The following is a 16872-nucleotide window of genomic DNA, read 5'->3' as shown; positions in this document are numbered from 1 at the left end:
TCTTCTCCCAGTTTGTCCCACCACATCAGTGTCCTACAGGTACTCACGGGCAGGCTCAGTTTGACGTGATTTAGCAGCTTGTGATGAGATGTAGAGGGAGAGAGGGGGTGGTGGTGGTGTCGGGGATGGCAGAGAGGACATGTGCTTGCATTCTGCAGCGAGCAGTCCCTGACATCAGGCGTGATGGATCAGGAAGCGCTAATAAAACCGTGTCCGTGCGTAAAGCTCCGGCATTTTGAAGGATAAATGACTTATTAATGGTGCTCGGGTCGTCACCCCGCTTGACACATAGCCCCCGTACGTGTGATTGCTTCTCGGAGGAGGCGGATGGTGTAGATTCAGCTCAGGTGAGGTGCATGTGCGAAAATCACTGTTTAATTCGCTGTTAGTTTGCGTCCCAGCCCCGTAGCGCCTCGGCAGAAATCCCATTCCAGGTTTGAGATATGAAGAAATGCTGTTTATGTAATGCTGCTGCAGCGTTTTCTCACATTTTTTTTTCTCTCCTCCAATGTGATCCAGCCTGTCTTCTTCTGTAAAAGTCAGTGAGGGTCTGAGAAGACTCTTACTGCGCCTCTGCCTCTTTGAAGTTGGGGCGGATCTGGTTTTGATTAGATCAATACTTTGTGTTTCAGAGAGAAGACGGGCAGCCGGAGAGAAGCTCCCCCGCTGACATAAGAGAGTGAGGAGATTACAGTAGAGGCTCAGAGGAGGCGAACAACACACAGGCTCTATCCTGCTGCCTTCAGAGCCATGAGCCGGGCGCTTATGGACCATATCGCCAGCAGTTTCAGAGAAGATGCTCCTCGACCCCCGGTGCCGGGGGAGGAGGGCGAGGCGCCCTGCTACCCCGGCAAACTCGCAATGATGAAACCTCCGGAGCCCCCCAAATCAGTTGTGCTCGGCTCTCCGGGCTCCTCGGCGAGGAGGAACGAGGATGGTCTTGGTGAGCCAGAGGGGAGTGCCTCCCCGGATTCACCGCTCTCCCGGTGGACAAAGTCTTTGCACTCTCTCCTCGGGGACCAGGACGGTGCTCTTCTTTTCAGGACATTCCTGGAGCGGGAGAAGTGTGTCGACACTTTAGACTTCTGGTTCGCCTGCAATGGCTTCAGGCAAATGGACCTCAAGGATACCAAAACGCAGAGAGTCGCCAAAGCAATCTACAAGCGCTACATCGAGAACAACAGCATTGTCGCCAAACAGCTCAAGCCCGCGACTAAAACCTTCATACGGGATAATATCAAGAAGCAGCACATAGACTCTGCCATGTTCGACCAGGCGCAGACCGAGATCCAGACCAACATGGAGGAGAACGCGTACCAGATGTTCCTGACCTCTGACATTTACCTCGAGTACGTGAGGACTGGCGGAGAAAACCCGAATCACGTCAACTCGAACGGGCTGGGCGACCTGAAAGTCGTCTGTGGATACCTTCCCACGCTCAACGAGGAGGAGGAGTGGAGCTGTGATTTCAAAGCCAAAGCGCTGGTTGGACTGACGGCGAAGGCGCAGAGGGCCACCGTGTCCATGAGGGCGATGGAGGTGATGGAAAGAGGATACAGGTATGGCCGCAGCACCCTTTTTAATTCACCCCGAACGCTTGACATGTCTATTAAATGCACATTAGAGGGAGCTGGAAACCCGTGCGTAAAAGCGCAACACGTGTGTTCTCTCCGAATCAGTTGAGGATTTCTTAAAAGTTTGTCGATCGCTCAGTCTGTGTCTCGCTCCCTGGCTCTCTGGCCCCTCTCACCATCTCCAGCAGCAGCAGCAGCAGCAACAGCAGCCCTCTGCTGGCGCTCGCCTGGATTTCCGGGGCTTTGAAATAGTTCAGCAGAATGAGGGATCGTCTTCCACGGGAAAAGTTCACAGAGCACGGCTGGCTCTGGCCCCAGCCAGCAAATAATAGATGATGACATTGCTATGCTATGCCTCCTCCTGTAACCACACTGTCCTCAAGCTTTGGGGTGGAGGAGTTAATCTATAGCAGATCTATAGATGGTTCTTTTGAGTGGGATATTCTGAAGCCTTCTTTTTGGATGCTGTTCCACCTGCTCCTGTCCATATCCCAAACAAACATATGCTATTCTTTAGGAGTAGGTGTGTATGTAAAAAAAAAACCATCTGTGCCGGCAGTGGAAGTTGCACAAAGGTCTTAACATTGTAGTGCGACAGGCTTAGCAAACTGACAGCTACCTGCCCAGGACAACATGGTTTGACAGCTTAGTGGTGGGAACTCTCCCGTAGTGAGAGAGTCTAGTCCTCTTCTGACGCGACTCCCCTGGTGCCTTTCTCTCCCCTCCCATTGTCACCTTACAGATTCAAAACATGTGGAACCCATTTCTCCCTCTTCCGCTTCCTCCTGCTCTCCTCCTCTCATCTGACTTTCTCTCCCTTTTTTTTTTTTTTTTTTTTTACAAACAAACCCCTTGAACAACGGCAGCAGCTACAGTACAGAATCAACACCCTCCCACCCCGACCCCTCTCACTCTCTTCTTCCCTCTTTTCTTGTTTGCGTCAGTTCTCCTCTGATTCCCCCTCGCCCGCCTTTCTCCACTTTTATCTTTTTTTTTTCCCTTTTTGAGATCTCAGGGATGGGGACTATGAGGCAGGCGTTTGGAGCGAAAGTGAAGGGAAAGGGAGTGGAAGGAAGGACAGAGGGGGGGAGAGAGAGAGAGAGAGGAAAGAGGGGGTGCACCTCCATGAAAGAAAGGGAGGGAGGAGAAAGGATAAATTAGGGGGTGAGAGAGAGGCAGGGAGGGAAGAATGCAAGGCCAGCTGTGTTAAATACCTGACTCTTTGCAAGCTCCTCTGAAGGTCAGCCTGAAGTTGGGGGGGCCTACAGCTTTAGTCCTGCTGGGTCTCTCCCTCCTCATGAAGACCCCCCCCCCCCTCCCTTTTTTTTTTCCTCTCTCCTTTCTTTCCTTCTCTGACACACTCTCATGCTTCCGCTCTATACTGTGTTTTTTCTTTTACTTTCGGTAACCCCCCCCCCCCCACACACACACACACACACACCCCGACCCCCCACCCCCCGTCTCTCCTCCTCCTGTACCATGGCAAGAATGCATGCACAGCGGGAGATGAATGCTAAGGAAAGAGTGAGTGTGAATGTTAGAAATGGAAAGAGAAATTGTAGGCTTTTAAAGAAGGCATACATGGGAGCGTAAATAGATAAAAAATGACAGCTTTCCCAACGTGGATTAACTTATAGTTGAGGGTGGAGGAGGTTGCCAGGCTGCAGAGTGGCTGGTCACTCTCATTCATGATCGGGTTTAGCAGTTACTGGAAGCCAACAAAGTCATATTCACACATTTTATCACTTTATGCGTCATTAAATCCTTAACATAAGTGGAAAGAACTCACCTGATAACTCACAAATGTTGAAATGTCACCAACCTGTTGGATACTGTTAAATTCATTAGTATTGATCTGATTTCTGTTGTCATAACCTCCACAGATCATACAAGAGAGGAGACTCATTCAGCCCCTGCCATGCGGGCTCTTTCGCCCCCGTCAGCAGCACCAATGACAGCGAGGTGTCCAGTGACGCCTTGACCGACGATGCCATGTCCGTGACTGACAGCAGCGTGTAAGTGAATATTAACCAAACATGCCAGTGTGTGTATGTGAGAATGTCAGCACATGATGGGGGTTTTCAGGAATGTGAAATGAGGTGCTGTGAGAAATGTAAAAAAAAAAAAAAAAAGATTAAGTGACACTTTCCTTCAGCTAGACTGGAAGAGCAGTTTGCTGTAGTTGAAATATCAGTGGGCCCTTGAAAACACTTGGAAGATGCACTGGAGCAGCCAGGATGTGGCATGGGCCAACGCCAAGCCCAGTCCTACTGTTTTCATTTTTAACATTATACTGTTACAGAGAGACTTTGGTTGAGTGGCAACTAAGGGTTAATCTGTCAGTCATGTCCTTGATTTATTGAATTGTTGATAGTGAAAAATGTCAATCAGTGTTTCCCAAAGCACAAGACAACGTCCTCTGGTTTGGACCACAACCAAACTATAATCAGTTTACTGTCACAGAGGAGTGAAGGAACCAGAAGAAACTGGTTATCAAAAAAGTTAGCGATTAATTTAACAGCTGACAACTTAAAAGTTAATCCCTGCAGCTAGCACTTGACCGATATATCAGTAGGCTTATATTACCGGTGGGTATTGGCCTACAACAGCTATCAGTACTGGCGTTAATGTCGTGTGACGTGTGCTGATATGAAACTTTGATAAAGTTTACTGTTTCAGTGCACTGGTGTGATTTCAGACAAAACAGTTTGTTGTCATACTGTGAAACATCCTGCCTCTGTTACATATTTTTGTGTTTGATGACCACATTTGATTGATAAATCGATATCAGTCCCCCCAAAAAATCAAGTATTGTTTGGGCTCTAGTTGTAGCTCTGGATCTTGTCAGTGAGTATGGAGGCTTTATGTTTAGTGCTTCAGTTGACATGGACACTGCTGGAAGATGGATTCACATGTGGTGTAGGGCAGATGATAACCTGTTTTGTCTTTTTGTTTGCTTTGATTTGATCAAAGCAGTTGATTATCTGCCGGTGAACTGGCTAATCAGGAACTGACTGATCATTTCACTACAAAAAAGTGAGTTATGTGTCATCCGCATGTGATTTGGCCTTATCTGCGTACGTGCCTAGGGCCTCGTTTTTCTGAAGGATTATTTGGCGCAATCACGCGTCTCTCAAGTGACAAGGTGCTATGAAGTCATTGCATGGTGCACAGCGAAAGGCCAAGAGCACTCGGGTCAGCTGGGCTTTGGACAGAAAGCAGAAAAACCTTGGTACGAGTACTTCTTTACCTCATCTCACATGGGAGGCGTGAAGGCCTACACGGATGATGTCACTGAAGCAGCAAGGTTCTCCATGACCAAGCTTAAGATACTTACAGACTGAGACATTGATGGTGCAATGCAACCAGTGGGCTGGGCTGCACATTAATATGGCAGCTATAAAGAGTTTTTTTTTTTTTTTTTTTACAACGGGGAGTCCTCTGCTCTGGCATATCTCTAGACAGCCCTGCTTCAAAGAGACCGAGGCCCATATAGTCCTGTTCTGCTGTACTTTGCCCAGTGCAGTGACAGAGCCCTGGACACAGGGACACAACCCCCCTTCAATTCCTGCCTGCTTTGGCCTTGATCAGAATATCTGCCTCACTCTTTAGGTCAGTTGAAAGGACCCATGAACATTTGAATCTCATTTACAGATAAAGAAAAAGAATAGAAAAGGGAAAAAAAACAACAGGGGAGGAGGCGGCTGGGTGGGAAGAGAAAGAGAGTGGTGGAGGGGGGATTTTTGCTTATATCTTATTTATGGATTTGCTTGGACGCTGGGGAATGCAGCTGCGCAGACTTCAAACATTACCTTATCTTACAAACCAGCCTTTTGATGTGCGGAGATCAGAGGCTGGCTGCGGCAGCGCTTGCCAAATGAAGATTGGGAGGGGAGGGAGGAGGGGGGGGTGGTGCTTATGCGCATGACTGTGGCATTTCAAAGCAAAAGTGGAAAAGTGCTCCTCAGTTAGGCTAGGTCACCAGGAAACTGCTGTTTAGCATGGAGAAAATACACTGTTTTACACTGTCAAGTGCTTCAGTTTGAAGCTCGAGCTCTGCTGTTTGTTGTTTGATTTAATTTTTTGAGTCAGTCAGCCATTCAGTCCCTCAGATAGATTTAACCAGGTTAGCTACACCCTTGGGTCTTGTCCTGCAGTAACTCTCTGAATAAGTATAATGAGCAGCTAATGCTAACAGTGTCCTCAGCACAACATTAAAGTCAGTAGGGGAATGCTAATGCTGACACTACTTCTGGCCAGTGGAGCAGAGCACTAAGCGACTGCAGAGTATTGTGTGTGTGCGTGTGTGTTTGTGTGTGTGTGTCGTTGAAAGGAAGTGGCCAGCAGCGTTCCTAGTGCTGCGCTGGAGCCGGAGCTGAGTATGAGTGTCATTTGTAGGGCAAACAAAACCTTCTTACACCTCACTGAGAGCCATGTAACCTGGCATGCTCCGATACATGAAGACGACAGGGAAACGCTGCCGTGACTCGCGTCTGAGTGTCTCTTTTGTTCCCAAATTGAGTCTAAAAGATGAAAAACAAAAACGATGATACGATTAATAAATTAGATTTATTCTTTGCCTGGACTGCGTTTGATCTACGCAGTTGGCTAACAAGCGCCTTCCTGAATGGCTGTTTGGTCTTAAATGATTCATCCGATTGGGTAATTGACCTTTGTGATCTCTCTGCACACCCCTAGAGATGGCATCCCTCCGTACAAACTGGGCTCCAAGAAACATCTACAGAGAGAGATGCAGCGTAACATGAGGATGAACAGCCAAGTCTCACTGCCTGCTTTTCCTGTAAGTGTACACACACACACACACACACACACACAGACGCTCTGAAGTCTTTTTGAACCTGGGTCCCACAGTGTAATTTCCATACCACCCTCTGTTCCGGGTCTCTCTTGGTTCTATGAATAGTACCGCACAAACTGTATTCGGCATTCTCAATTCAACAACACCAGCAAAGATCTGAAGAGTAACGTCAAAGATCCAGCCTCCCACTCACACACACACACACACACACACACACATACACACTCACACAGTTTCACATAAGCGCACGTACACACATACAAACATGAGCCCCTTCGCTACCTTTGGTGTCACCTACACCCCCATTAGGGTTCCTTGAAGTCTGCGGGAGACGGGGAGGTCTCTAAGCTGTTTATCGCCGCAGCGCTCGGAACACACCAGGGTTTTTCTTCCCTACCGATGCTGTAAATATGGAGAATAGAGAGAGATGAGGAAGATCTCTGCCGCTTTATCCCGAGGGCTCTGAAATCAGCCCGGATCCCAACAAAAACACAAAGATACTCAGACACATTCACACGCACATGCACGCACACGCAGTGCTTTGATCCAAGGATGAATGGAGCAAATGCACAGGGAAGTGACAACTTCCAACAGAGCTGGCCCCCTTTTTTTCCCTTGCAGCCCCCATCCCCACCCCACCCCCTTTACATACATATGCACACACACACTCCGGCAGCCCCCCTCCTCTAAAAGTGAGGGATCTTGGGGAAGAGTTTGAGCGTGTCATGTGAGCTCTCAGTGGGTCAGAGGGGAGCTGGTAGCTTAAGGCTTTAGAGAGGCGAACTCCAGGTTGAGAGAAGAACAGGAAAAGAAGTCAGGGGGAAGATCTTGCAGAAGTAGTAGTAGTAGTAACAGAAGCAGCTTGTTAAAATAAACTCAGTGTAACCCCCTTTTTTTTCAACGTTATGAGACATGCAGCAAGTGTTACTTGTATCAGGAAGGGATCCACAGATTGGTTCTCGCCACTCTTCTCTCAGTGTCCCGCTTTTGCTTTATTTTCGCTTTTATTCTTGTTTTTGTTTCCCGTCTGATTTTTGGCAATGGCTGCCATTCCCATGGTGCACCAGCCCTAGGCTCCATCAGACAGCGCCTCTTTTACTCACTCTTTTCTCCCCTTCATCCCGACTACAAAGGAATGGGAGAAACAAAAAAGAAAAAGGAAAAAAATCAAGAAAGCCCCAGTGCAAAAAATGCAAATAATTTAAGATGTGTGCGACACACACACAGATTCTCATACTGTCACTATACTGTACCTCAAAGGTGCCCAGTGTGACAAGGGGGGGAATAAATTACCTCAACCTGTCTGATCTCCCACCCTTTTCGGGCCCTTTATCTCTTTCCTCCAATCCTTCCCTCTCTTCATTTTCTCTTTATTTGCCCTCCTGCGAGCACACATCTCTGCATCTCAACTTCTCCCTATTTTTTTTAATCCCTCGTCCTTTCCTCCCTGGAGTTCTCTTCCACCCCCTGTCGATATGTGGCTTTTATTCGAAGATGTAAAGCCACTGCTTCCCATCCATCTATCCCTCCATCCCTCCCTCCACCATCCTATTCTCCCCCCACTGAGTGTTTGATATTTGACGAGGAAACCTTTGAAGTGAGCTGACTTTAAAGAGGCCTGCTGATGATGACAGGGGGAACCAGCCGAGGCCTAGCCCAGCATGACCATACACCAAGCCTGCCACCCCTTAGAACAACCCCGTCGCCCTGGGTGCCACCAGTGGTGGAGCAGGCGCTGGTAGAGGATGGTGCATGAATGTAGACAGATGAGGGGAAAGGAGTATCTTTGTAGATGTTGCGGAGGGCTGGGGCTTGGTCGTGAAGGGATGACAATGGCTAATTTATCGCCTTCTCCTCAAAGCGTACTCGCCGTCCTCCCAAGGAGATGGTCACAGTGGAGCCAGCAGAGTTTGCAGCCCAGCTCATCTCCCGCTTGGAGAGCCTGAAGAGAAAACAGGACACCATCAACTCTCTGGAGGAGAGGCTGCAGCAGATTCAGGAGGTTTGTGGGATTTCTTACTATTCTTACTGTAAAGGCCAATCATGATTTTATTTCTTTCTTTATTGCTCACTTGATGACTTTGTGTTTGTTTGTTACCAGGAGGAGGAGCGAGAAGACACAGAGATCGTGGCCAGTGCTCCCCAGCTCTCTCCCCATCCCTTGACCCTACTCCCCGGCTCCTCTGACGAGGACCCCCAGGCGATCCTGGACGAACACCTCTCTCGCGTCCTTAAGACCCCCGGCTGCCAATCCCCCGCTGTTGTCCGCCACTCACCCCGCTCCACCTCCCCAGACCAGAAGCCCTTCACACGGGCAGGCTTCGGGACGAAGGCCCTGGTAAGGACGGGGCCCTCCAGTTCCTCTGTGTCCGGTCCTGACCAAGGGGCCATCGCTCTGGCCTTGGGCCCCAGTAGGACCCTTGTGAGCAGGCAGAGCACAAAACACATCCACCACCACTACATCCACCATCATGCCAGTCCCAAAACCAAGGAGCAGATTGAAAGGGAGGCAGCCCTCAGGGTGCACGGCCTGTGCTCCAGCAGTGGCGAGTGCCAGCCCTGCCAGCCTTACCAGCGCAGCCGCAGCTTGGGCAGAGAGATGTGTGGGGCCATCTCAGCAGACAGCAGCGTGGGGTCAGTTCCAAGCTCCTCTTTGATTTCATGTCCCGGTAGTCTCCTGTTTTCTCATTTTGATTGTATAAAAATCAACATTGCTAACTCTCTCTCTCTCTCTCTCTCTCTTCCTCCCAGGCGTTCCAGCTCTCTCTCCAGGCGAGTGTGTCGCTCAGGGGCTGAGGACGGAGTTGCAGAGAGGTGTATGGAGGACTGTGGGCCTGTACAGCTGCCCAACGACACCACAGACCCAGCCCAGAACGTGCTGCAGTGGATTCTGGAAAGTAAACGGCAAGGCAGGCACAAGTCTCACAGGTTAGCAGGAATGCTTTGGTTCTTACAAGAGTTGTATTTTTAGTCCAAAATGTTTTAATTTATGTGCCACCATTGCATGTTGTTAAAGCATGTCGTCTTATTTTTCCTCTCCCTCACAGTAACCAGAGCACCAAGAAATCTTTCGGAGGCTCCTCTACCCAGACACACACGTGGGGTGGTGGTGGAAGCTGTGGCCACCTACGTAGCCACCAGCCAGCCCAGCCATTCATCCAGGACCCAGCCATGCCTCCCCTTCCCCCTCCCAACACTTTGGCCCAGCTGGAGGAGGCCTGCCGCAGACTGGAGGAGGTCTCCACCAAGACCACCAAGCAAAGGTACACAGAAACAAGAGAGTAGTTGATGAATGTTGCTCTTAGCTTTGTTCAGCTTTCTTAGCCTCTATTATTGATCCATGTAATAAAGTCTCTGTTTGATCTTTTCGCAGGCATTCCATGTCCAGTCTTCAGCAAGAGAAGAGCCACCCAGTGCCTGTCCAGGGCGAGGGCTCCGTCCCTCCGTCTCTAGCCAATCCCAGCCTCCTCGCGACCAGCCTACAATCAGAAGAGTACGATGCCTCTACCATCCTGCCCTCCCTCTCCTCTCCTCCTCTCTGCTCCTCTTCCTCCTCTCAGCCATAGCCTCCACCTCGCAGTGTACTTCCTTCCCTTTTAACTCTTTCTACTTGACACCTGCACATGTAGGGAGACAGACATGTAGTCCACATATAGTCGCTGGAAAAGGAGAAGGTGACCCCCTTTTTTACAGAACTTATTTTAAGCTTTGTGCACAGATGCCTGGCTTCTACCTCGGTTTGCATGAATCTTGTGTATTTGTGCTGTGTGTGGGGAGTGTGTAGTCACCACCACACCACCTGACTGAGACATCCCTTTCATATATATGTATCATTTTTATTGGCTGTCCTTCAGTGAGCTGGCAGTCGGCTGGGGCGAGCAGAGCTTAGCAAAGAGAGAGCTCCTCTGAAGTGGGCCTACAAAGCCTTGGACATAGCTGAAGGGGAATTGATAATACTGGGCCCCTTCTCCATGCACGCACGCACACACACACACACACACACACACACACACACACACCACAAGTACACACTTAGTGATGGCACTGGGTCACTCTCTCACTCACTCACTAGTGGGGTATTCTTCAGTCAGGGTGCTGTTACTGTATTTCTAGGTTAGTACTGTATTCTGTACACTCTTGCTAGAAGTAGTAGATTGATGGTTAGAGGCTTTTTCTCTGATTTCTCTTCTTTTTCACGAGGGTGTCCGCTCATTCTAACGCAGCCTTTTTTTGCTCCTGTCTACTTTCAGGATGAAGGAGTGTAAAAAGGCGGTAGGAAGCCACGGAATGTGCAGTGGCGAGACAGTGGTGACGTATTTCTTCTGTGGTGAGGAGATCCCCTACCGGAGGACCATGAAGAGCCACAGTCTCACCCTGGGCCACTTCAAGGAGCAGCTCAGCAAGAAGGGCAACTACAGGTGTGTAAAGATGGAAATGGAACCTGACATTTTGCCATCAGCGCCTCTGTGACATTGCAAATGTCAGCAATAAAACACTATCAGATCATTGGCCTTGGATTTTTGAGAACAAGCACTTGATAAGTTGACGTCTCTTGCCGTATCAACACAAGTCCACTTGCAGACAGTTTCCAGGTTGCAGATTAAAAGGTGATACATTTTGATAATGACACTGTCGTACAGGGTTTGTACAAAGTGTAGGAAATTTGGGAACTGCATAATTTTAACCATTATGTTTCCAATATTAGGCATATGCTTGAATTTGGTTATAATCTTCCAAAAGTGCTTGATTCTCATCACAATCTGGTGTTTCATCCCCACAATCATGCATGTAAACTGAAAATCTATAAATATATAAAATGAAAAGATCCCGTTGGCAGATGTGTTTGTTGTCACCTGACATAAATAAGGAAAAATAACTAAATAATCATGATCAAAACATGCTGTCAGAAATAATATGAACAGCTGGTAATACAGCACAAATGCACAGTAATTGCTAAAGGAACACTGAAGCTAGAAATGTGTCAGGGTCCACCAAATGTTAACAAAGTAAAACACTATGGAACAAAACTACAAAACCCCCAAACTACATAGTGCACCTTTAAAACACTGTTCCAACCGAGTGGCAATCACACATGCAGGAAGTGAAGGAATTGGTCGGAGACGGGTACTGTTAGGCAGTTCTGTAATCATTAGTGTCATCTCAGAAAAACCTGGTGACATTTAAGAAAACAAGACGGGACTGAAGGAAACTACAAACTGAAGCGAGAATGTCTAATGTGAGCAGCTACAGGCTACTTTGAATTGTGCTCAGCGCCTGTGTGACCTCATGTGTTTTCTCCACATTTATTATCTTTATCCATGTCTATGCACCGCTATCAGTGTTTGTTTCTGTGTGTGTGTGTGTGTGTGTGTGTGTGTGTGTGTGTGTGTGTGTGTGCAGTCAGATCAAGGCCTCTGTACTTTGTGTGTGTGTGTTGAGGGGGGTGCAATGAAAAGGAAAGGACAAGAGCGAGGGAGGGTGGGTGGTGCGGGGTTAGTGGAAGAGTTTGAACTGCAGCGATTTGGGTCCCATCTGGTATTGATTTCCATGCTAAGGCACACTTAATACACATGGCTTTGAAGCCCCGGCCCCTTTCATTTCAACCAACAAAGACTCACACAAATGGCCAGCGTGCAAATTCTTCACTGATGCTATCAGGGGCTCCTTTTTTTTCCCCTTCCCTGGTGTGTGTGTATGTGTGTGTGTGTGTGTGTGTACATGTGTGCTTGCGTTGAACGTGCACAATGTTTACACATGTTGTAATCATTTTATGGATATTTTTGAAAGGCAGATTGTTAAACGCCAGATTTGCTTGTTTGCTGTACTTCAGGGCCCTGGCCGAGGCCGCGCAGCTTCGATGTGTATTTGCGGAGCGAGATTTTACTTTGATTGCTCCTTTCCAGTGGGCATTGAACGGAAAAGATCAAACATTTATTGTTTAGGCTGCCGCGGCCGACAGGATAAGCATGGGCAGGGTATTGTGTTAATAATTACAGGTATCAAACTGTTTCTCGAGGGGAAAATAAGCACAAGAACTGATTGAAACTTCTTCCTGTCCAGATGTGCACCGCGTTTTTTGGATCGACAAATGTGACAAGCGCTTAGCTGCGAGTCCTCCACATCTGTCTGTTTGCCCCCACCTCTCCTCTTTTTCTCTCTGGCCCGCTGTCTCAGTTCCTGTGTCATACCATCCACATTTTTTGGAAAGAGAACTTGCGCGGCGCTTTAATAGCAGCCAGAGAATGTGTGGAGTTGGGTCATTTCAACATGGCAGCGGTTCAACAAAGAACAGTACTGCTGGGCCCTGCCAGACGATATTGGTGCCAGATGTCAGTGCAAACGGGTAGAGAGAGAGAGAGAGAGAGAGAGAGAGAGAGAGAGAAGGGGAGAAGGGGAGAAGGGGGAAAACAGATCTAGCCACATAAAACATGTTCCAGTGGAAATTCAGACTCTTTCTGTCTCTGTCTCTCTCAGCAAAAAAGATCAGGGCTCTTTGAAGATTTTTTTTTTTTAAAACAGCAGGACAGCTCGACTTTTTCTTTCGTCTCTGCTTCCTCCTCCAGATAAAAAAGTAGGATACATTTATTGGACATGTCTCGCGCTTTAAAGTCCTCTTATTTGTCTTATTTACTCACAGAGGACTCCCGTACTCCTTCCTGTGTTTTAAACCTAGCTGCTTTTTTATCAGTGACCGCTCTCTTGCTAATTGGTGCATGGGCACCTTTGCGAGATTAAAAAAAGTATTGCATATTCGACTTTGTCAGCCTCCCATCTCATTAAAAACAAATGCTCACAAACATACCCGCATTCCAGCCGCCCCACACATGGAGCAAACCGAGGCATTTTTCCATTACATAGTTAATGAGTGGATTCTGAGACCCCCCCTTCCCTCCTAGCCAATCCACCCCTGCTGGTTTCTCTTCCTCTAAAAATTGAGGATTGGGGGGGTTGCATCATTAATGGCCCAGTGAAGTCATGGCTGACTAGAAGCCCCTCCTTCTGTCGGCTGCCCTTCCTATAGCACTCAGCGAGAGCTCGTGCTGTCAACGTGGGTAAGAAGGAAGGACACAGTGTACTTGCTCTTTCTCCTCCACTTTGTCTCTGTTCTTTTCTTTGTCCTGTAATAATGAAACGGGATGAGGAGCGAGTGAAAGCCTGTGCATGTGTGTCTTCTAACGTGCGGGTGTGTAGGAGTCGGTTTGAGGGGGGTGGTGGCGGTAATGACAGGCAGACTTGCAGGCACCCAAAATTTCAGCCTTTGTCAAAGGACCCCTTCATTTGCACGCTGGCCTAATTAGCCCCTGTTAGCCGGGGCAAAACTCACAACAACACGATGGAGAAAAGGACGCAAGGGAGGGATGCGAAGGGTGAGCCTCTTATTTTAGACCCAAGACGTTTTAGCAGCAGGTTGCACCCCACCCTGAGAAGCCAGAGTCTGTAGGCGCAGCAGGCTCGGCTGATTGTATACCGAGTGGCTTTTCATGGCTGGCGGAAATGAGGCCTGATGTTTGAAAAGGTCGAACAAAGGGGCCGACAACAAGCTGTTTGACTTTTAGGGTCTTTCTTTTGCCTTTTCTAAGCCTTTATGTATCTTGAAAAAGACTTTATTTGGGTGTTAACTCCCTCGCGTCTCTCTCTTGTAGGTACTACTTCAAGAAGGCCAGCGATGAGTTCGAGTGCGGCGCTGTGTTTGAGGAGGTGTCCGACGACGGCTCCTTGCTGCCCACCTACGAGGGCAAGATCCTGGGGAAGGTGGAGAGGATGGACTGAGGACCTGCTTGTGTTGTGGATTACTCTCCGACGGACGCTTCACGCCTCCATGGATGTACTTTTAAGCTAAGACTGAAGGACTGGAGATGTTGTTGAAGGAATGTTGACAAGATGGAAAAAAGGAAGGAGGACAAGTTATCGCTATTACAGGACTACCACGTGAACAGCCCGCCTTGAAGTGAAGAAAATAAGAGATTGTGTGTTGCTGGACTGAAAACATCTTTCCAGAAGAGAAAACTCTAGAGACTCTAGGTGAATGACCACTCCTCAAAGAAGCGGGGCGGTGGGTTAAAATCTGAGACTGACAGCCTACCTGACCCCGCCCCTAATATGTATACACAGATATACATGTATATTGCATTGTATCGTGATGCTCGTATTGCTGTGTTAAGATTTCTATTGCTATTTATTGGAAATATCCCTGCCCCAACCCTGTTCTTCTGACATGGACAAGCTGCTTGGAGTTGGAGAAACTTCTCCAATTTTCCACATCCGTGATCTTTTTTTGTTTTTTTTTCTTTCCCCCCCTCCGTCTGAGCGTCAGTTCTCAAGCAAAAGGAAATGAGTTTTCTATTCATTTTCTGCCCCTCATATTGAACTGTAAACTTCAAAAATACCTCTTCAAAAACTTCCCTCCTGTTCCTGGAGATTTAGTGGGACATCTCTGATCTCTTGGCTGGAGAGCTTACTGCTGAAGCTTTGAGAATGGCTCTCTTGTCACTTAAAAGTTTGATAACATATTTACTACTGCAGTGCTATTTGTGGCTGTGTCCCCATCTGCTCTGAAGGGCCCTGACTGTACGATGAAAAAGGAGGAAAAAAAATGCTATTAATGTTTAATTCCCAACTCTGGGATTCTGCCCAGCTAGCCTTGATCTGTCGCGTCTTAGTGCCTTTGTTTCAGTGGCGCAGGCATTGCACAAATAGCCTACGTATTTACTAAGAGGAAACTGCCCCAAACAGCTTCCTCGAGTCCCCAAAATGTGTTTACACCAATATTAATATTTACCAACAAAAAGCTCTATAATGTGCTCCCCAACGTGCTTACCTATGTGATTGTGTGATTGAGTTGCTTTTGAGTAGGGTTTACTCTGTGTGTATTTGAAGCCTGCACTATGAGCTGCAGATGATAACAATGGTGGTGATATACACTATGTCCATAGTGTTTGTAATTGAGTACAGTAGCTGTGCCTACATGGATTCTTGCCGTGTTTTACCCAATTTTCAGGGTCCAATTATTCCCTTGGTTTTTTCAAGGGGCCTTATGTTGAAAAGATATTTTTATGCCTTTTAGTATCCGTTTCATCATGTTTATGTTTTATAATATTTTTCATGGCTTCCTCGGCTCCACACTTGTAAACTGTAAATTATGCGTTCTATAGAGCTCAGTTGAAAAGATGCCTCGGTACTTTAATTATTGTAATTATGAAGAGATGTAGCCTTTATTAAAATGTTCTATTTTTCAAATTAGCAAATGGCTTCCTATGGTTTTGTGTCTGTGTGTGTCTTGTGAAACGGTGTATGGATTTGCCTCACTCTAATTGGGATGTTAGGGTGTGTGTGTGTGTGTGTGTGTGTGTGTTGTACAAACTTCACCACACACACACACACACACCCCGCTGCGGAGAGTGCAACTCATTGGATCCAGTGAGAAATCTCCACCAGATTTGCATCCATTATCAGCTCTTAATTTACTCCCTGTTGGAAATTAAAACATGCAGCATTAATTTGGCCACCAGAGCCTCTGTGTGTTTTAGTGTGAGGAGAGAGAGAAGGTGTGTGTGTGTGTGTGTGTGCGTGCGCGTGCGTGCATGCGTGCGTTTTATGAGACATTTTGCAAACATGTGCCATAAGTACATTTCAGACCAGATATTTACACAGTTAATCATTTAACTGCGTGTCAGAGTAATTTGGTCTTTTAGCTCAGACTCATTCAGGCTGCACACAGACTGCTGCATGACTGTAAGTTACAGGTAAAGACCATCAGGTGGTTTGAGAAGTAAAACGATTTGAGATCATATTCTCAAAATCTTTCAAGTAAAGGCTGACACATTTTCAAACCTGTTTTAAAACAACAGCTAAGTGATCATTTTAACATAAAAAACACGTTTCGATCACTAGTTTTTAGTAAATGGTACTCAAACACGTGTAACGGAGGGGACTATTTGCAGATGTGTGTTAATGCACTGGAACGCACATCTTGAAATTAATTCCATCCATTCATTGTCAGTGTTTCCCTTTCTGCGGTATCATCTGAGACTTATGTGAGACATAAAGCCGGGATCACAGTGAGCACCGGGCTACATTACATGATACCTTATTGAATTTAAATATGTAATGGCTTATAGCTTCACACACATGCACACTGATATCTTCACACGCATTTTGCCGGCCCACGTCCCTCTGCCACCCTCTCTCCTTTTAAGTTTCATTGGCTAAGAGTGTTCCTTGTGCCCGCCTTTCATATTGAAAGGGCATCATGATATTGTTAAAATACCATTTTCAGCCCTTTCATCAGCAAAGGTCAGTGCATACACTTGAAGGCCATCCTTTGGACTCTTTAGAACTAAGAGGCTCTCACTCAGCGGCGCTCCACTGTCAGAAAACCTTGTGAACCGTTCTTTGTATAGAGGGCTATTTTAGATGGGGTCATCTTTTTGAAGAGTGCTCTCGGTTTTGTAGCCTCTCGACTGCTATTCAAACATGCAG

General features: G+C 47.3%; 1 protein-coding gene across 2 annotated transcripts; it reads left to right on the top strand.

Moving 5' to 3' along the window:
- The first annotated feature begins 724 nt into the window (after positions 1-724).
- On the top strand, positions 725-15633 carry axin2 (axin 2 (conductin, axil)). Of its 2 annotated transcripts, XM_030408355.1 has the most exons (10): positions 725-1559; positions 3458-3589; positions 6273-6375; positions 8255-8395; positions 8495-9027; positions 9145-9321; positions 9441-9656; positions 9767-9886; positions 10644-10811; positions 14037-15633. In XM_030408355.1, exons 1-10 carry the CDS (start codon positions 751-753, stop codon positions 14161-14163), a joined length of 2526 nt encoding a protein of 841 aa, XP_030264215.1. In that variant the 5' UTR covers positions 725-750; the 3' UTR covers positions 14164-15633. The 2 variants fall into 2 exon arrangements, with proteins under 2 accessions (XP_030264215.1, XP_030264216.1); XM_030408356.1 differs by lacking the exon at positions 14037-15633 and having other exon boundaries at positions 9767-9974; positions 10644-10753.
- The last annotated feature ends 1239 nt before the right edge of the window (positions 15634-16872 follow it).

The sequence above is a fragment of the Sparus aurata genome, chromosome 23, assembly GCF_900880675.1.
Source record: "Sparus aurata chromosome 23, fSpaAur1.1, whole genome shotgun sequence".
In the NCBI taxonomy this organism is placed as follows: domain Eukaryota; kingdom Metazoa; phylum Chordata; class Actinopteri; order Spariformes; family Sparidae; genus Sparus; species Sparus aurata.
This window is presented reverse-complemented; position numbering and strand designations above follow the sequence as displayed.